Here is a 16,400-nt window from a genome sequence, read left to right as displayed (position 1 = left end):
CGATCAGCCTTCTTTATGGTCCAGCTCTCACTTCCATACATCACTACTGGGAAAACCATAGCTTTAACTATACAGACCCTTGTCAGCAAGGTGATGTCTCTGCTTTTTAAGATGCTGTCTAGGTTTGTCATTGCTTTTCTCTCAAGAAGCAGGCACCTTTTAATTTTGATGACTAACTCATGTTTCTTGATTTTCTGCTAGTTTTCACCTGATCAGATTATGGGGAAAGATGTGCGACTTCTGCGCATAAAGAAGGTAATGTTTGTGATGGAAGAAGGATAACTGGTTAAGCTTTATGAGGCAGTTGTTGGGATATGCAATGTGGCACCGGTGCTCATTTTAAAATGAAACTTGCTGGTGATGAAGTTCAACAGTCACTCTCTCACACTGAATGACCTAAAATCTCTTCTCCCAACACCAGATGTTATTGAAGAATTTGGCCCATGCCCAAAAACCACTTCCATCAGTGTTATTGATTTGTTTATTTATTTAAGTAGATACTGGCTTTACTTCTGAAAATTCTTAAAGGCTGGACAATATGTTCCTTTTCACAAAGGTGATTTTCTTTCATCTTTTCCGAATTACGTTTTTCTTAACAGGAAGGATCATTAGATCTTGCAGTAGAAGGGGGCATCAATTCACCAATTGGAAAAATAGTGGTTTCTGCTATTTATGAAGGTGGTGCTGCAGACAAGCATGGTAGGTAGCTTTGATCAAGAACAATAGAAAAGATGAAATCATGGCACTCATTTGATTAAACAGTTACATTGACATTTTTTGCAATCTTTCAAACCTTACAAAGCTCATTTTTAAGCACTGGAATTCTTGAGGCAGATATCTATTATTTACTTTGTTAATAATTGTGGTTTGTATTCAGTAGCATTTTTCTGCTGAAGGAACTGAGGCTTTCTCTTTTCACAGTGGGGAGGGAAGCTATTTTTACAAGTTTCCCTCTCCTTCTGCAACCTTCTCCCCATGCCACCACCCATGGTGTTCCAGAGGGTTTGCCAACTTCCTGAAAATGATTTGTAGGGCTTTCACAGGGAGGGGGGAATTAGAAAAATTATATCCCTTCTCATCAGGAGTGTAGCATGGGGGCTGAAACCGGAGCGATTGCCCTGGGTGCATTTTGGGTGGGGAGCACACTGCTCATGCCACCCTCCCCAAGTCAGCCCTGTGCGGATTTGGCCAAAGGAGCATTGGTGGTCTCTGCTGGGAATGTGCAGGATGAAGCATCTTTGCCCCGCATATCCCTTACACAAAGTAAGACAGCTGGCAGTGGGTGGGTAGAGGATGGTGGGCTGTGTTGGCCTGGCTGGATGAGGGGGCATTGTTTGTGTGACATCGTGCACACGCAATGCTCACACACACACCCCAATGTTGGGCGCAACTCGGCACCGCTGCTTTGGATTCAGCACACAGAGCAAATCAAGCCTCTGTGGCTCTTTTAAAGTTTTCAGCTTAAAAGCTCCCTAGCCTATTGTTCTCCTACCCCCAAGATGACATGGCATCCAGCCAGGTAATGGGAGGGGATCCTTACTACTCCTGGAAAGGTATCACCAGCTACTTGCTTACATGGCAACATGGCCAACTCTTTAGCCATGCAGATAGGATGCTTACAGGCCAATCTAGGGCCATTAACTTAGCAAACTGGTTTAAACAGTTTAGCAGTTTCTTCTAGTGTACACTAGAATCTTATAGATACTTAATCACAGACTTGGTTGGGATCCACAGGCATCAGCCCCCCAATCCTGTAACATTATTTTGGTATGGTGTGGCATAGTTCCCCCTACCCCGAATTGCTGCCTTCATTAAATACTCTAGTTTGATCTTCCACATTGCTGAGTAGTAAACGCTTCTGTAATTAAGCCAGAAATGTTCTTGTTCCTTTGCTTTGTATTTTCTTTTTCAGGAGGCATTGTGAAAGGGGATGAAATCATGGCTGTGAATGGCAAGATATTGTTGGATGTTAAACTGGATGAAGCTCAGGCGACTCTTGCAAAAGCCTGGAACATGGGTGGGGTAAGTTAGTCTACATTTCCTAATCTACATTTTACATATCAGATATTCATGTTTCCTGCTCTCCTTATGAAAAGCAGTAGATAATTTTCAAAAGTATTGGTAAACATAAAGTTAAAAACAACATATGTGCCCTGTCATGAAGTAGAAGTGAAGAGGGTCTAGGAATCCCACACTGGAAAATATATTATAAAATTAAACAATTGTGTTATACAATACATAGTAATACACAACTTCATTACTGAACATGGATGCTATTAGCACATTCAGAGTTAGGGAAGGAGTTGTGTCTTGTGGGTCTTCAACCATCCTGACACACACACACACACACCCTGAATGCCCCATTTCCACACATGCGTGTTGCTAGCAGAACACCACCATGGGTGGCTGTTGGGTACTTAGGAACACTTAATGTGTTTTAATTTGTTGGAAGGCACCCAGAGTGGCTGGGGCAACGTAGTCAGTTGGAAGGCATATAAATAATAAATTAGCAGTGGCAGTAGTAGTAATAGTAGTAGTAGTAGTAGTAGTAGTTGTATTGGTTATCTTTGGCCATGGAGCTTTCCACAGGTGTACAGGGGGCCATGGTGGCATAAGCGCTGCCCACCAATTAGGCCCCCCTCTCTGCTGGCAGAGCAGCACTTATTCTGCATCCAGTGGTCTTTTGACCAGCTGTTTCTACACCATCCAGTGTGCAAAAACAAACAGTAAGAAAATATTGGACAAAGAGTAATATCATTTCATTTTAAAATGTTGTCTGAAGAATTGCATGCCAAGTAATCAGATTCTTACATAATATACACAGACCAGATAGACATTGGTTTTAAGTACAGCTTGATCATGATGTGTATATATCACATACATATGCATATATAATATATGTATGTGAATATATAGATATATATATTAGAGCAGCAATCTTCCTAATATTTTCTTAGAGGAAAATCCTACTGTTGGAACTGCACAAACATTTGGTCAGACCTAGTACAATAAACATAGAATAATAGCCATACATAAATACTGACATTAGGTCAATACTGACATTAGATAGGTTTCTGAGAGCAATTTTAAAAAATGGATAGGCACATAAAGTTTATGTTCATCTGGCAAGATTTTCCATTGAAATTGGGTGGGTTAGAAGTCTGAATATTAGATCTGGCTTGTGGCTCTATGTTACTTGCTTCCTTTATGTTAACAGGCATGAAGCTTAGGTGTGCTGCCTTCCATATTGAAAAATGCACATAGTGAAAGAGTATTAACTGCATTTGACTTTATCCTGATTAGCCACTGGTGATTTAGATTTAGTGTTTATGCAACTTTTCTCTTGCAGGATTGGATTGATTTAGTCATTGCTGTGTCTCCTCCCAAGGAATATGATGATGAAATGTAAGGTTTCACTTCTATAGTCATATATTAGTTCACAGAAATAAACCAGACGTCTCTCTTATTTGACTTCAGCTAGAGTCCTTAGATGTAGGATCAAACGTTAGTGACCACATTTTAAGAAGAACGTCAACGGAATGAAGGGATGTCAACAAAAACAAATTAAATGCTAAGCAATTTAGAACCTAGGGAAATCTTTTAAAAATAAGCCTAAGGTAAAGAATTGTCAGGAGGACGTGGAAGCTGTTGCTGCCTTCATTGCTGCTTACCTTCCCTTTCCTGGCCTGACCAGATGAAGGAACAATTATGCTGGAATTGATGCAACAGGACAGCAGCAACACTGAAAGACCCACCTCCCGCTCCCAGCATCTGCATAAAAGGCAGGATGCAGCAGCAGTGGAAAAAGTTGGAGGGGAGGGGGAGAGGAAGGGAGAATGGGGCTGGATTCTAGACACATCAAGAAGTGTTTCAGTTAAATGCATTGCAAACTTTGTATGAGAAATTGGGTTAGCAAAAATGGAGCTCCACAGCACCATCTGGTGTCACAGTGTTAGAATGCATAAACAACACATATAAAGCGTATTTTCTTTGCCAAGGTAGCCGAGTCCCGGGTGGATATTGATTGATTTTCACCAGGGGTGGCAGAAGAGATGTGCAAGGGTGGGGGATGGGGGTCATTATTCCACCAAGTATCTTAGGTAGCAAGTGCTTCACTTCAGAAAATAAGCTATTTTATAGGTCGAGTAATGAGAAGGAGACCTAAGCCTAAGTGGTGAAGATCCCATTAGGCAGTTTCTGACAGGAAAACACAAGCTGGGGCTCTGAGGATCCTTGGGACTTTATAGAACACAATTGTGACCAAATATTTAGCAGGACCTAGCAGTGAGTTGCTGTACGCAGAGAGCTTGATGGCTTATCAGGGCTACTAAGGGAATGGCAAGAAGTTAAGGCTTTAAATGGCCTAAAATCCATGAAATCATCCTAATTTTTTTCATCATTCAACAAATCATCTACCATGTATTATTAAACATTCTTAATGAAACCTGGATATTTTATAATACTTAACTGCTCTAATGGCAGCCTGAAATTATCAGCCTAATTCCAATGCGTATGGAAATTTGTTTCTGCCTCCAATACATATCTCTAGCTTAATGAGAAACCATCTCCACAAATGGGGGAATCAATAAAACAACAGAAGTAGAGGAATAACAGCAGCAGCAGCAGCAGCAGAGACTATTCAAACAGCCGGAAGTTAAGCAATAAAAAGGCTTTCTAAATAATAAAAAAGTGTTAACCACCTGCCCAAACCTAGAAGGAAAGGAATTTGTTGGATTTCAGTACAAAGGGCATTCCACAACTGTGGTACCACCACTGACCAAGTCCTGTCCATAGTATTCACAAACCAAAAAATACAGCCTACAAAACAAGCTGTAAAGCTTGGGTAGTTTCAAAATAGCTGATGTTAGTAGTTATTAGTAGAGACATAGAGGAGTGCAAGCAAGCAGAGAAGTAACTTCCATACTTATTGTGTGTTTTCATATCCTATATATTTAGCCCTATTCCTTCGTCATCTGTCATCCCCAACATAAACAGAAAGGTTTTTGAAGGCAGTGCTGCAGTGTACAGACAAGGGTTTCTTCTGCAGCTCTAACCACTGCAGTGTTCCCTCATGGTGAATAGCAAAGCTGGGTGCACATATTATGTTTTTGTGTAAATGTGTACATTGCAATGCATGAGCCTGCCTATACTTTGCATGCCGCTGAAAAGCTTTGCAGAATGTTCTTTGGAATTGGTATTTCTCATTTTCTTCAATTAGTGCTAAAACTGTGGACCCTGTAGCAAGAATATTCATGTATCATGTAGTATTATTTGGTAGTATATAATGCCCTTTTCTCTAACTGCTTCCAATGTGATGTGTTTGACAAAAAATTGGTAGAGACTAAAAAAAAAATCATTTTTCTTCAGTTCTTTTTCACTCTGTATTAGCTAAGTAACTAATAGCTCACTCAAAAAAAAATGCATTCAGAACTTGACAAGATTGGATCCAACCAACTCTGTCAGACAAAAACATCAACTTCCACTGCTTGTACAATTAGCAAAATCTTAAAAAATAACACTTCTGTTTTCAGAATTTACAGGGATGTGTGCAGTACACAACGACTTGTTCTTTAAAGCCTATTAACATCAAATCGAATATTTAAACTTATAATCAGGCTTGCCAAAGGAATAATAATAATAATAATAATAATAATAATTTATTATTTATACCCTGCCCATCTGGCTGGGCTTCCCCAGCCACTCTGGGGGGCTTCCAAAAGAATATTAAAATACATCAAACATTAAAAGCTTGCCTAAACAGGGCTGCCTTCAGATGTCTTCTAAAAGCCTGGTAGTTGTTGTTCTCTTTGACATCTGATGGGAGGGTGTTCCACAGGGAAGGCGCCACTACCAAGAAGGCCCTCTGCCTGGTTCCCTGTAACTTGGCTTCTCGCAGTGAGGGAACCGCCAGAAGGCCCTCGGTGCTGGACCTCAGTGTCCGGGTAGAACGATGGGGGTGGAGACGCTCCTTCAGATATACTGGACCAAGGCTGTTTAGGGCTTTAAAGGTCAGCACCAACACTTTGAATTGTGCTTGGAAACGTACTGGGAGCCAATGTAGGTCTTTCAAGACCGATGTTATGTGGTCTCTGCGGCCGCTCCCAGTCACCAGTCTAGCTGCCGCGTTCTGGATTAGTTCTAGTTTCCGGGTCACCTTCAAAGGTAGCCCCACGTAGATCGCATTGCAGTAATCCAAGCGGGAGATAACCAGAGCATGCACCACTCTGGCGAGGCAGTCCACAGGCAGATAGGGTCTCAGCCTGCGTACCGGATGGAGCTGGTAAACAGCTGCCCTGGACACAGATTTGACCTGTGCCTCCATGGACAGCTGTGAGTCCAAAATGACTCCCAGGCTGCGCACCTGGTCCTTCAGGGGCACAGTTACCCCATTCAGGACCAGGGAATCCTCCACACCTGCCCACCTCCTGTCCCCCCAAAACAGTACTTCTGTCTTGTCAGGATTCAGCCTCAATCTGTTAGCCGCCATCCAACCTCCAACCGCCTCCAGGCACTCACACAGGACCTTCATTGCCTTCACTGGTTCTGATTTGAAAGAGAGGTAGAGCTGGGTATCATCCGCATACTGATGAACACCCAGCCCAAATCCCCTGATGATCTCTCCCAGTGGCTTCATATAGATGTTGAAAAGCATGGGGGAGAGGACAGAACCCTGAGGCACCCCACAAGTGAGAGCCCAGGGGTCTGAACACTCATCCCCCACCACCACTTTCTGAACACGGCCCAGGAGGAAGGAGCGGAACCACTGTATGACAGTGGTCCCAGCCCCTCAAGGCGGTCCAGAAGGATGTTATGGTCGATGGTATCAAACGCCGCTGAGAGATCCAGCAGAACTAGGAAACAGCTCTCACCTTTGTCCCTAGCCCCCAGAGATCATCAACCAGTGCGACCAAGGCAGTTTCAGTTCCATGATGAGGCCTGAATCCCGACTGGAAGGGATCCAAATGGTCCGCTTCTTCCAGGCGTGCCTGGAGTTGTTCGGCAACCGCTCGCTCAATCACCTTGCCCAAGAATGGAAGATTTGAGACTGGGCGATACTTGGCCATCATGGCCGCATCTAAAGATGGTTTTTTAAAGAAGCGGTTTAATAACCGCCTCTTTCAGCGGGTCTGGGAAGGCTCCCTCACGGAGGGAAGCATTCACCACCCCACGAAGCCCATCGCCCAGTCCTTCCCGGCTAGCTTTTATAAGCCAGGATGGGCAAGGATCAAGGAGACAAGTGGTTGGTTTCACTCGTCCAAGCAGCCTGTCCACATCCTCGGGGGTAACAGATTGGAATTGATCCCACACAACTTGACTAGACAGGACTCTAGCACTCTCCCGCCCCGGCCCTGCTCCCATGGTGGAGTCTACCTCTTCTCGAATCTGAGCGACTTTATCTGCAAAAAACTTTGCAAAGTCATTGCAGGAGATCATGTGGCCCGTACTGGGCCCTGATGGAGCAGGTGGTTCTGCTAAATTGCGAACCACCTGAAAGAGTCTCCTGCTGCTGTTTTCCGCAGATGCAATAGAGGCGGTGAAGAAAGTCTTCTTCGCCGTCGCTATCGCCACTTGGTAGGCTCGACATTGAGCTCTAACCTGTGTCCGGTCAGATTCAGAATGGGTTAACCGCCACCGGCGCTCTAGCTATCTCAACGATTGTTTCATTGCCCTCAGATCCATGGAATACCACGGGGCTGTCCGGGCTCCATGCAATCGGAGAGGGCGCTTCGGAGCCAAACAGTCAATAGCCCTGGTTAACTCCACATTCCAGCGGGCCACCGGGGAATCAGCTGAAAGGCCATCAACATGGGATAAAGCATCCCCTACCACTCTCTGGAAACCATTTGGATCCATTAAGTGGCGGGGGCAGACCATCTGAATCGGTCCCACCTCCCTGCAGAGGGGAAGGGTCGCGGAGAAGTCAAGTTGCACCAGGAAGTGGTCTGACCATGGCACTTCTTTTGTTTCGCTTTTACTTAGTGTCAGATCACCAACATCCATAGAGGTAAACACCAGGTCCAAGGCATGTCCACAGCTATGGGTTGGGCCAAAGTTATTCAGGGACAGCCCCATGGAGGCCATGCTTTCCACGAAGTCCCGAGCGGCCCCTTGTAAGGTCGTGTCGGCATGGATATTAAAATCCCCTAGGACAATCAAACTAGGTGTCTCCAGGAGAACATCTGCCACGACCTGAAGCAGCTCGGGCAGGGAATCCTTGGTGCAGCGGGGAGGTCGGTACACCAATAGGAATCCTGTACTGCCCCTATTGCCCAACTTCCAGAACATGCACTCAGAGAACTGGGTCTTTCCAATAGGACGCCCGGTGCAAACTAATGACTTCCTAAAAATCACTGCAACCCCCCCTCCCCGCCCACAAGGCCTGGGTTGCTGTGCGTAAGAGAAACCTGGTGGACAAGCAGCGGCAAGAACAGGCCCATCTGCTTCATCCAACCAAGTCTCTGTTACACATGCCAGGTCAAATCCTCCATCCATGATCAAGTCATGGATGGCAGTGGTCTTATGAATCATTGACCTGGCATTGCACAGCAGCACCTTCAGGTCATGTGGGTATCCCTTGCTGATTCCAGTATCCGTCCGGTCAGGACCAGACCTGGAGGCAGGGATAGTCCTCAGACAACGACTAAGCCTGCTTCCTCGGTAATGACATGGTCTGGTCTTAGCGTAACTCCTCCTCCTACCCATGATCACTGAGATCGGTTGTCCCAGTGCATCCCCCCCTGTGGAACCTGCCCCAGCCATTTTGTTTGCTGGGACCCACTCCCAGGCAGCCCTGACCCCTCCCCTTAAAATCAAATTAAAACCTGTACAGAAAACAAACTAACAGAACAATAAAACTATAAAAACAAAAAACAAAGTTACAAACACAACATAATTAAATTAAACAGATTCCCACACCCAACTAAACACCCACTCCACCCCACACACCCGAGGCCTCCCTGGAGCCCCATAGGCTGCGGAGGTGAGCATGGGGCCCACCCCCAGGCCCAAGGTGGAAAAAGGGCTTCTGGGGGGAGCGGTCCTCCCCAAGACTCATAAGCAGAGCGGTGGCAGCAATGTCTCGGGCTTCCTTGGAGCCTTATATGCTGTGGTGGAGTATGGGGCCCGCCCCCAGGCCCAAGGTGGAAAAAGGGCTTCCAGGGGGAAGTCACATGTTTTTGTTCATTCTTGGTGTTGACACTTTGCTTTTTTTATTACAGAGTGACTTAGAATCTTCTGGTGTCATTAAAATTCAATGGAGCTTGTATCCGAGTGAATGTGCACATAGGATTGCACTGTGAACTCATGGTTTCTAAAAAGGCATATAGGAAAGCTGTGGCTCTCCAGATATTGTTGAACTACAACTCCAATAATCTCTCACTATTGGCCATGGTGTTTGGGGCTGATGAGAGTTGGAGTCCAGCGATATCTGGAGGACCCAGTTTCCCCATACCTGGTCTAGGTAAAGCTTCTCAATTCCAATCCTAAAGTTGCTTATAAACGAAGGAGATTTTTACCCTTTACAAGTCATGGAGAGAAATTGCAAGTGAGTCATGCTTCCTCTTTTTGAGCTTCTGGGGCAATGTTCTGTGGGGACCTCACACTACAACACTCCACTAACAACTATACTACAACCTGATGTATGAGCTGCAGATGCAGAAACATTACATGCATCTCTTCACAGGGAAGCACAAAAAGAAAAAGTGTGACTCGTTCCACATTCCTGTCCACCATCACTCACTCACACACACACACACACACACACACACATTTCCTAACCTTTCCTAAGCCTCCTGAAAAATAGAGGCTATGTTTGCCATCAGTAAGTGTTTTAGGCTCCTTCATTTGTCATGTTGATGTGCATGAGTCTTTTGTGATCATGCTCTGAAGGGTTAAGCACTGTAAACGCTAATTTTATCTAATTTTATCGTATGATTCGGTTTTGCTTACTCAAGTTCTATCCCACCTTGACAGAGATGGGCATTAACCATTTTTTCCTCCCTTATTACAGGACATTTTTTTAAGATGGGAGAAACAAAACATAAGCATTCTGAAGAAATCGACCAATGTATAGGTATCGAGTTACTTTTGTCAAATCAGACTTCTATCAGTCAAGAAGTGTGAATAAGATGAACATGAGATTCTGCAAATCATTCACAACCTTGTGTTTGAACTCTCAGAGCAGCATGTCATTTTATTTCCTCTCATAAGCCATGGTTTGTGGTTGCTTATAACTGCCAACAGCTGAATAATTCATTGGAGATGATAAAAAGAGCCAGGGGCCAATTTTGAAACTGTCCTGAGTACACTACAGGTGAAATTGTTTAGGAGAGTTCGATCCTTTCTCAAAGGAAGAAATAGCACAATCCTATACATGAGTAATTTTCTCACATACTAATACTTAAAGCACAGAAGATAGGGGAGAATTCAGCGAGGATACTGATGATATAAATAACTCAATGCTTAATGCATTTCTGAATTGCTATTTTGAATCTTTACAGATACAGCATTTACATTTTCTTAATTACTCTATATTCAAAAAATGATTTTTGTTTTTATGTTTCACATCTCCTGTTGTTCCAGTGTGCCAAGATGTCCAAATATACAGCATAATTTCTAAACTGCCTTTTAATGCAATAGTGTATTTTGAAAATAAAATGGTAATTCCCAGACACTGAGTTACTGTGTCTTTTAACAGGATTCTGATAACTTGTGGTTGTTGGTAAATCTGCCAAATTCTTGGCTTGTTTCAAAATAATAAAAACACACTTTGAGGAGGTACAGTACAAGCATTTACTCCCACTCCAGGTGTGTTGGGAGATAGGGATCCATAACTTGGTAGTATAGCACATGCCCTGAACGTAGAAGCCCCAGCTTCAGTTCTGAGCATAGGATCCAACTCCTAGGGGTCTTGGGAGCTTCGGCCCCCACGATAAAATATTTGAGGGGGGCAGGCCCCCACAAAGTTGATGGGCATTTCCATTTGAATGGGGTATATGCACTGCATCATGTGATTATGTGGGGTGAGGCTTACCTGGGTCCCCAAAATATTTTATTCAGGTTGGCATCCCTGGTTCCAAGCATCCCTAATAGGAAGGATCTCAGATAACATTGTTTACTTACTTATCTATCTATCATGTATATGGCAAGATGGATTCTAAGTGGTTTACAAGGATAAAATCAATACATAATTAAAATTCACAATAAGTTCTGTTGGGGCATGGCTAGGAAAGATGTCTGCTACAGCCTCTACATGTGGAGAGGCCTGTGTTAGAGATGATCTAGTCTAGAAGCACCAATTGTCTGACTCACTAAAATACTTGATGTACTTTTAACTCCTAGATTGTGGGGTCCTTTTAGCATCAACAGCAAGTTCCCTATGACAGCAAATACAAGATGCGAGGACTATTTTTGTCTGGAGAAAATGTCTCTCGCTTACTTGCCATTTGTCCTTTGTTAAGAGTATCTGGTTTTAAGGGGAGCCGAAACTGAAAGAGATCTTTTCCAGATCAATCTTAGTCCCATCATTGGTAAATATTTAATGTATCATACCATTCATGTGCTGTGAAATTCAATTATTCCCACAGTGCAGCATTACAGTTTGAGAAGTAATGGTGAGTAAGGAAGATACAGGCTGCAATGTATAAATTCTAGTGGGAAATAATATCTTATGAAATAATTTATCTGGCTTTGGGGGGTTATGCAGCAGTCTTCCATTAGCCTGTGAGTAGAAGAGGTTTTCCAGTAGCAAAAGGGGACTTCTGGCTTCCAAGTGCTGCATTTATCCCCAAAATACAATGAGAAGCTATAGGGCATCTTCCTAAAATGCTCACAGTCATCTTCCCCACAAAGTGTGCAAACATGTCCTGAAAAGAAAGATGTTAACTTTTGCTTGGCTTCAATCTTCTTTTCCCCACTTCTACTCTTGTCTCTTTTCCTCTACTGTTTCCCATTCTGGGGATCACTGACCTCTTCATCCTCCCCTAACTTTAATAGGTTCTTGTTTACTTACGGCTTAACAGGAAATTTAAATGGGAAAGAAGAGCTTTTTCCCATGTAAACATACTGTACAATGGACAATCTGGCAATTATATTGACATGACATTTAATAAGACAAGAAGAAAACAAAAGTTGTTTTTTAAAAAAGACATCCTGCCACCATTTTGAAGGTCCTTTTTAAAACTTTCTATTTGATTCCCTCACTTTCTTAAAAAAGCAAAAATAGTATGTTCTACTACCACAAGTTGAAAATTTTAAGTAGAGGAACTATACAGAACAATTTGTTAAAAAACAACAACCCATCACAATACAAAGATTTTCATATTTAAAATAAGTAGGATTCTTCAACTGTCAATTAGTACAGAGACATTTCCCCAGGAATAAAGCACATGATCAACTAGGGCCAAACAGAGAATGAATTGTTTAACTGGAATGTGAGATTAGCAGACACTCATTGCTTAAGAAAACTTCATTTCAGTGCAATGACTTTTAAGATAATTATGCCACCAATTTTACACAGATGTATGTGCTGGCTAACATGACTTTTGAAAGAGCAGAAAACGCAAAGAGGATCTCTAGGACCCATCTTTCCAAAAGGTCCAACTATTTGCTATTTTCCCTTCCCTTAGAGGGTGATAATGGAACAAATTATACCTTTCAGATTATCATCTGAAGACTTGCAGCAAGCAAAAGTCACTTCAGGCTAAACACCAGCTCTTCAGAGACCAAAGCAAAGAGACACCAGCTTTAAAGTTTAGGGAACACATGTTTTTGTTTAGGGACCAAGTGAGAGTAAAACTTCCATATGTTTATAAAGTTAGTCACTACCAGTGCACAATCTTATGGAACTGGATCACAGTCAGAACTGCATTTGAGGAAATAAATGGTATTCTGACTCGTATTTGTTTGGATCTGAAAGCAACAGGGATTAATATTGGCAGCCATACATATTTAGGGGACTGTACAAGACTTACATGAGTTCTGTACTTCTCCCTTCCATAACCTGGCTCAGAAGCAGAGATACAAATGTTCTAAGCAACAACAAAATGCTTAGTTCTACTAGGAATGCTTCTGGCTCACATGTCAGAGAGTAATCATTCCATGTGTTGCTTTCCATCTGGACACAGTGTGATTGAGTTTGTTCACACCTCCTAATAATGACAGCGTAGATGAGAAGCAGAACAGAGACAGTATGAAAGCAAAACTTGTTCAGCAATAGATATGGCCTCTTTTCATATATATGCTTCTAAACATGGTTCTGCAGTAAATTTCCACTAACCCTTGTGTCATCACATTGTTATCAGAAATCCAACTCTTTAATAAGTGCAGTGCCTTGTTAATTTTATAAACAAAACAGCTCCGTTCTATCCTTGGAGTTAAACCCAAGCTCTGGAACTGATTAAGAACATTACGCAGATGGGCTTTTTTGTTTCAGGCACAGTGAAACAAGCAACCTTGGATGTCACCATCTGAATCCAGATCATGGCAATTACTCTGTCCTGATGGAAGTTAGAAAGAAGACTACTTTTGGGAGGGTTTTGGTACAAATGAGAAGCCTCTATTAGTTATCTATAACACATTTGAAGAATCTGAATAATGAACAAATGAGAAGTGTTTCATGTGTGCTCCCATTTCTTATTGTCACCACTTAAATATCATTTTTAAAAAGCACTCGATGCATCTTACAATAGAAATCAATTTCAATTACATTAAAACATAGAAAAATGCATTTACCGGTAAATAGGAGTGAACTGAGTGAGGATTAAATTTATGAACATTTTCATCAGCCACAAAAGGCACTCCTATTACAGTGATTTTTCGGGAGCTGTTGTCAAAATGACATCAAGTGAAGACCTGTTATTTTGGATTATCATTTATTTGTCATAGGCAATCAAGAATGTATAACTTGCTGTTGAAATGGAATACACAGGATGAGTTGGTTAAATCAGCTATGATTAAATGGGCACAGGATATTGGACATGACATTATGTTTGCTGACTGGGAACAGTTATGGACCACCGGTATAAAGTTTACGGCATGTAATGCCTTAAGAGAGAATATTATGAAAATGATTTATAGGTGGTACATGACCCCAGTCAAGCTTGCAAAAATCTACCATTTGCCCAATAACAAATGCTGGAAATGTAATGAAACTGAAGGTACTTTTTATCACCTTTGGTGGACATGCCCAAAGATTAAGGCTTTTTGGGAAAGGATTTATAATGAAATGAAAAAAGTGCTTAAATGCACTTTCGTGAAGAAACCAGAGGCCTTTCTCTTGGGCATGGTAGGCCAATTGGTGTCAAAAAAAAGATAGGATGTTTTTTATGTATGCGACAACAGCAGCAAGAGTACTCTTAGCAAAGTACTGGAAGACACAAGAACTACCCACACTGGAAGAATGGCAGACGAAGGTGATTGACTACATGGGACTGGCTGAGATGACCGGCAGAATCCGAGACCAAGGGAAAGAGACGGTGGAAGAAGACTGGAAGAAATTTAAAGTTTACCTTAAAAACTGTTGTAAAATTAATGAGTGCTAAAATGTCTTGAGTAATGCAAAATAGAATTGCAGCGATAAACAATTGGATATGGGAAAAAGGATTTAAAGGAAGTGCCATAAGTAAATAAAATTAGGGGTTGCTGGAAGGATTTAGAACAAGGATGCAGAAAAAGGAGGTATGGGGAAGTCGCTGAAAGAAGGTTTAAGGAAAAGAAGGTTAAGAAATTATACATGTGTATGTGTTTGTTTGTTTTTGTATTGTTTTGTATTGTCATTTGATATGTGTTGGAAAATTAATAAAAATTTATTTTAAAAAAAAAATATTTGTCATAGGCAATAATCTTTTATCACTACTATAGTGCTTGAAAGAAATACAAAAGCTACTCCAAAATAAGTGTATACTAGGCATATTCATATATTCATAAAAGACACCTGCTTCTTGGGAGAAAAGCAATGACAAACCTAGACAGCATCTTAAAAAGCAGAGACATCACCTTGCCAACAAAGGTCCGTATAGTTAAAGCTATGGTTTTCCCAGTAGTGATGTACGGAAGTGAGAGCTGGACCATAAAGAAGGCTGACCGCCGAAGAATTGATGCTTTTGAATTATGGTGCTGGAGGAAACTCTTGAGAGTCCCATGGACTGCAAGAAGATCAAACCTATCCATTCTGAAGGAAATCAGCCCTGAGTGCTCACTAGAAGGACAGATCCTAAAGCTGAGGCTCCAATACTTTGGCCCTCATGAGAAGAGAAGACTCCCTGGAAAAGACCCTGATGTTGGGAAAGATGGAGGGCACAAGAAGGGGACGACAGAGGACGAGATGGCTGGATAGTGTTCTCGAAGCTACCAGCATGAGTTTGACTAAACTGCGGGAGGCAGTGGAAGACCAGAAGTGCCTGGTGTGCTCTGGTCCATGGGGTCACGAAGAGTCGGACACGACTAAATGACTAAACAACAACAACAGGCATATTCTTGTTAAAAGTGAACAAATGTCTACTTTCTGTGAATAAATAGGCAAGTGATATATATTTTTACATGTGGCATGTAAAATTAGTACATTCACCCTAGTCCTAGAGGTGTGAGCTGTCAATCACATAGCTGTTCATTAAAACTGCTTGGAAAGCACCATCTTGTTTGAAAACTGCACATATTTAATCTCTTGTTGCTATACTATGTTAACACATATCCAAGTTCTCTGCATCATGGACCTACTTGATACCACAGTTTCATGAAGATGTACAGTATTCTTACAACAGTTCTGTGCTTCATTTGCTTTCTGTGGAGTTTTCCTGGAAGCCAGATCCCCCTTAAAAATGACTGTGCAGTGAATTTAAAGGCTATGTTATGTTATTCTATGTTTGCACAACATCAGTTAAACTGGCGATGTTATACCTGACAGGGGAGAACACAGCCACCCAATTCTGCTGCCTGAGAAGAAAAATGTACTACCACCAGCTCGAGCTTACTGGGTTCAAAAGGTTGGAGCACAATTGCCCTTACTTAAAGCAAGAAAATTCTATGCATTACTTGTTCGCATTCTTTGCCAAAATGAATGTCTCTTTCTGACCTGGAGCCTGGGCTATCCATCCATTCATTGAAGGGACCCTGATCCAGGAGAAGTTTCTGTTGTTGGAAGGGAGGGGCAATTTTTGCTAATGCTGGAAGATTCTTTCAATCTTCTGGAGACATTTTCGTGTGGCATAGGAGCCTGTAGGGGACAGAAAGGATTACTAGAAATCACTTCCCCCTCCCCACTAGCAAGAGTATCCCCTGAGCAAATCCTACTCATGGGAATTTTGAATCGAGACATCAGTCTTTAGCTAATCAGTGATCCCTGTTCTTCTCTAAATAATAATAATAATAATAATAATAATAATAATAATAATAATAATAATAAT

The 16,400-nt window shown here is 42.1% G+C and overlaps 1 protein-coding gene across 5 annotated transcripts in view; it reads left to right on the top strand.

The window, feature by feature from the left end:
• The window catches only part of USH1C (USH1 protein network component harmonin), a 50,432-nt gene extending 39,734 nt beyond the window's left edge, over positions 1-10,698 (top strand). For 3 of the 5 annotated variants that reach the window (XM_053392854.1, XM_053392825.1, XM_053392816.1), the window contains 5 exons: positions 202-255; positions 600-699; positions 1,913-2,022; positions 3,350-3,405; positions 10,010-10,698. In XM_053392854.1, coding sequence (XP_053248829.1) covers positions 202-255; positions 600-699; positions 1,913-2,022; positions 3,350-3,405; positions 10,010-10,022 — 333 coding nt within the window. In that variant the 3' untranslated portion in view covers positions 10,023-10,698. The other 2 variants (XM_053392834.1, XM_053392843.1) reach the window with 2 other exon arrangements.
• Positions 10,699-16,400: the final 5,702 nt, after the last annotated feature.

This window comes from Podarcis raffonei, chromosome 1 (genome assembly GCF_027172205.1).
Source record: "Podarcis raffonei isolate rPodRaf1 chromosome 1, rPodRaf1.pri, whole genome shotgun sequence".
Lineage (NCBI taxonomy): Eukaryota > Metazoa > Chordata > Lepidosauria > Squamata > Lacertidae > Podarcis > Podarcis raffonei.
This window is presented reverse-complemented; position numbering and strand designations above follow the sequence as displayed.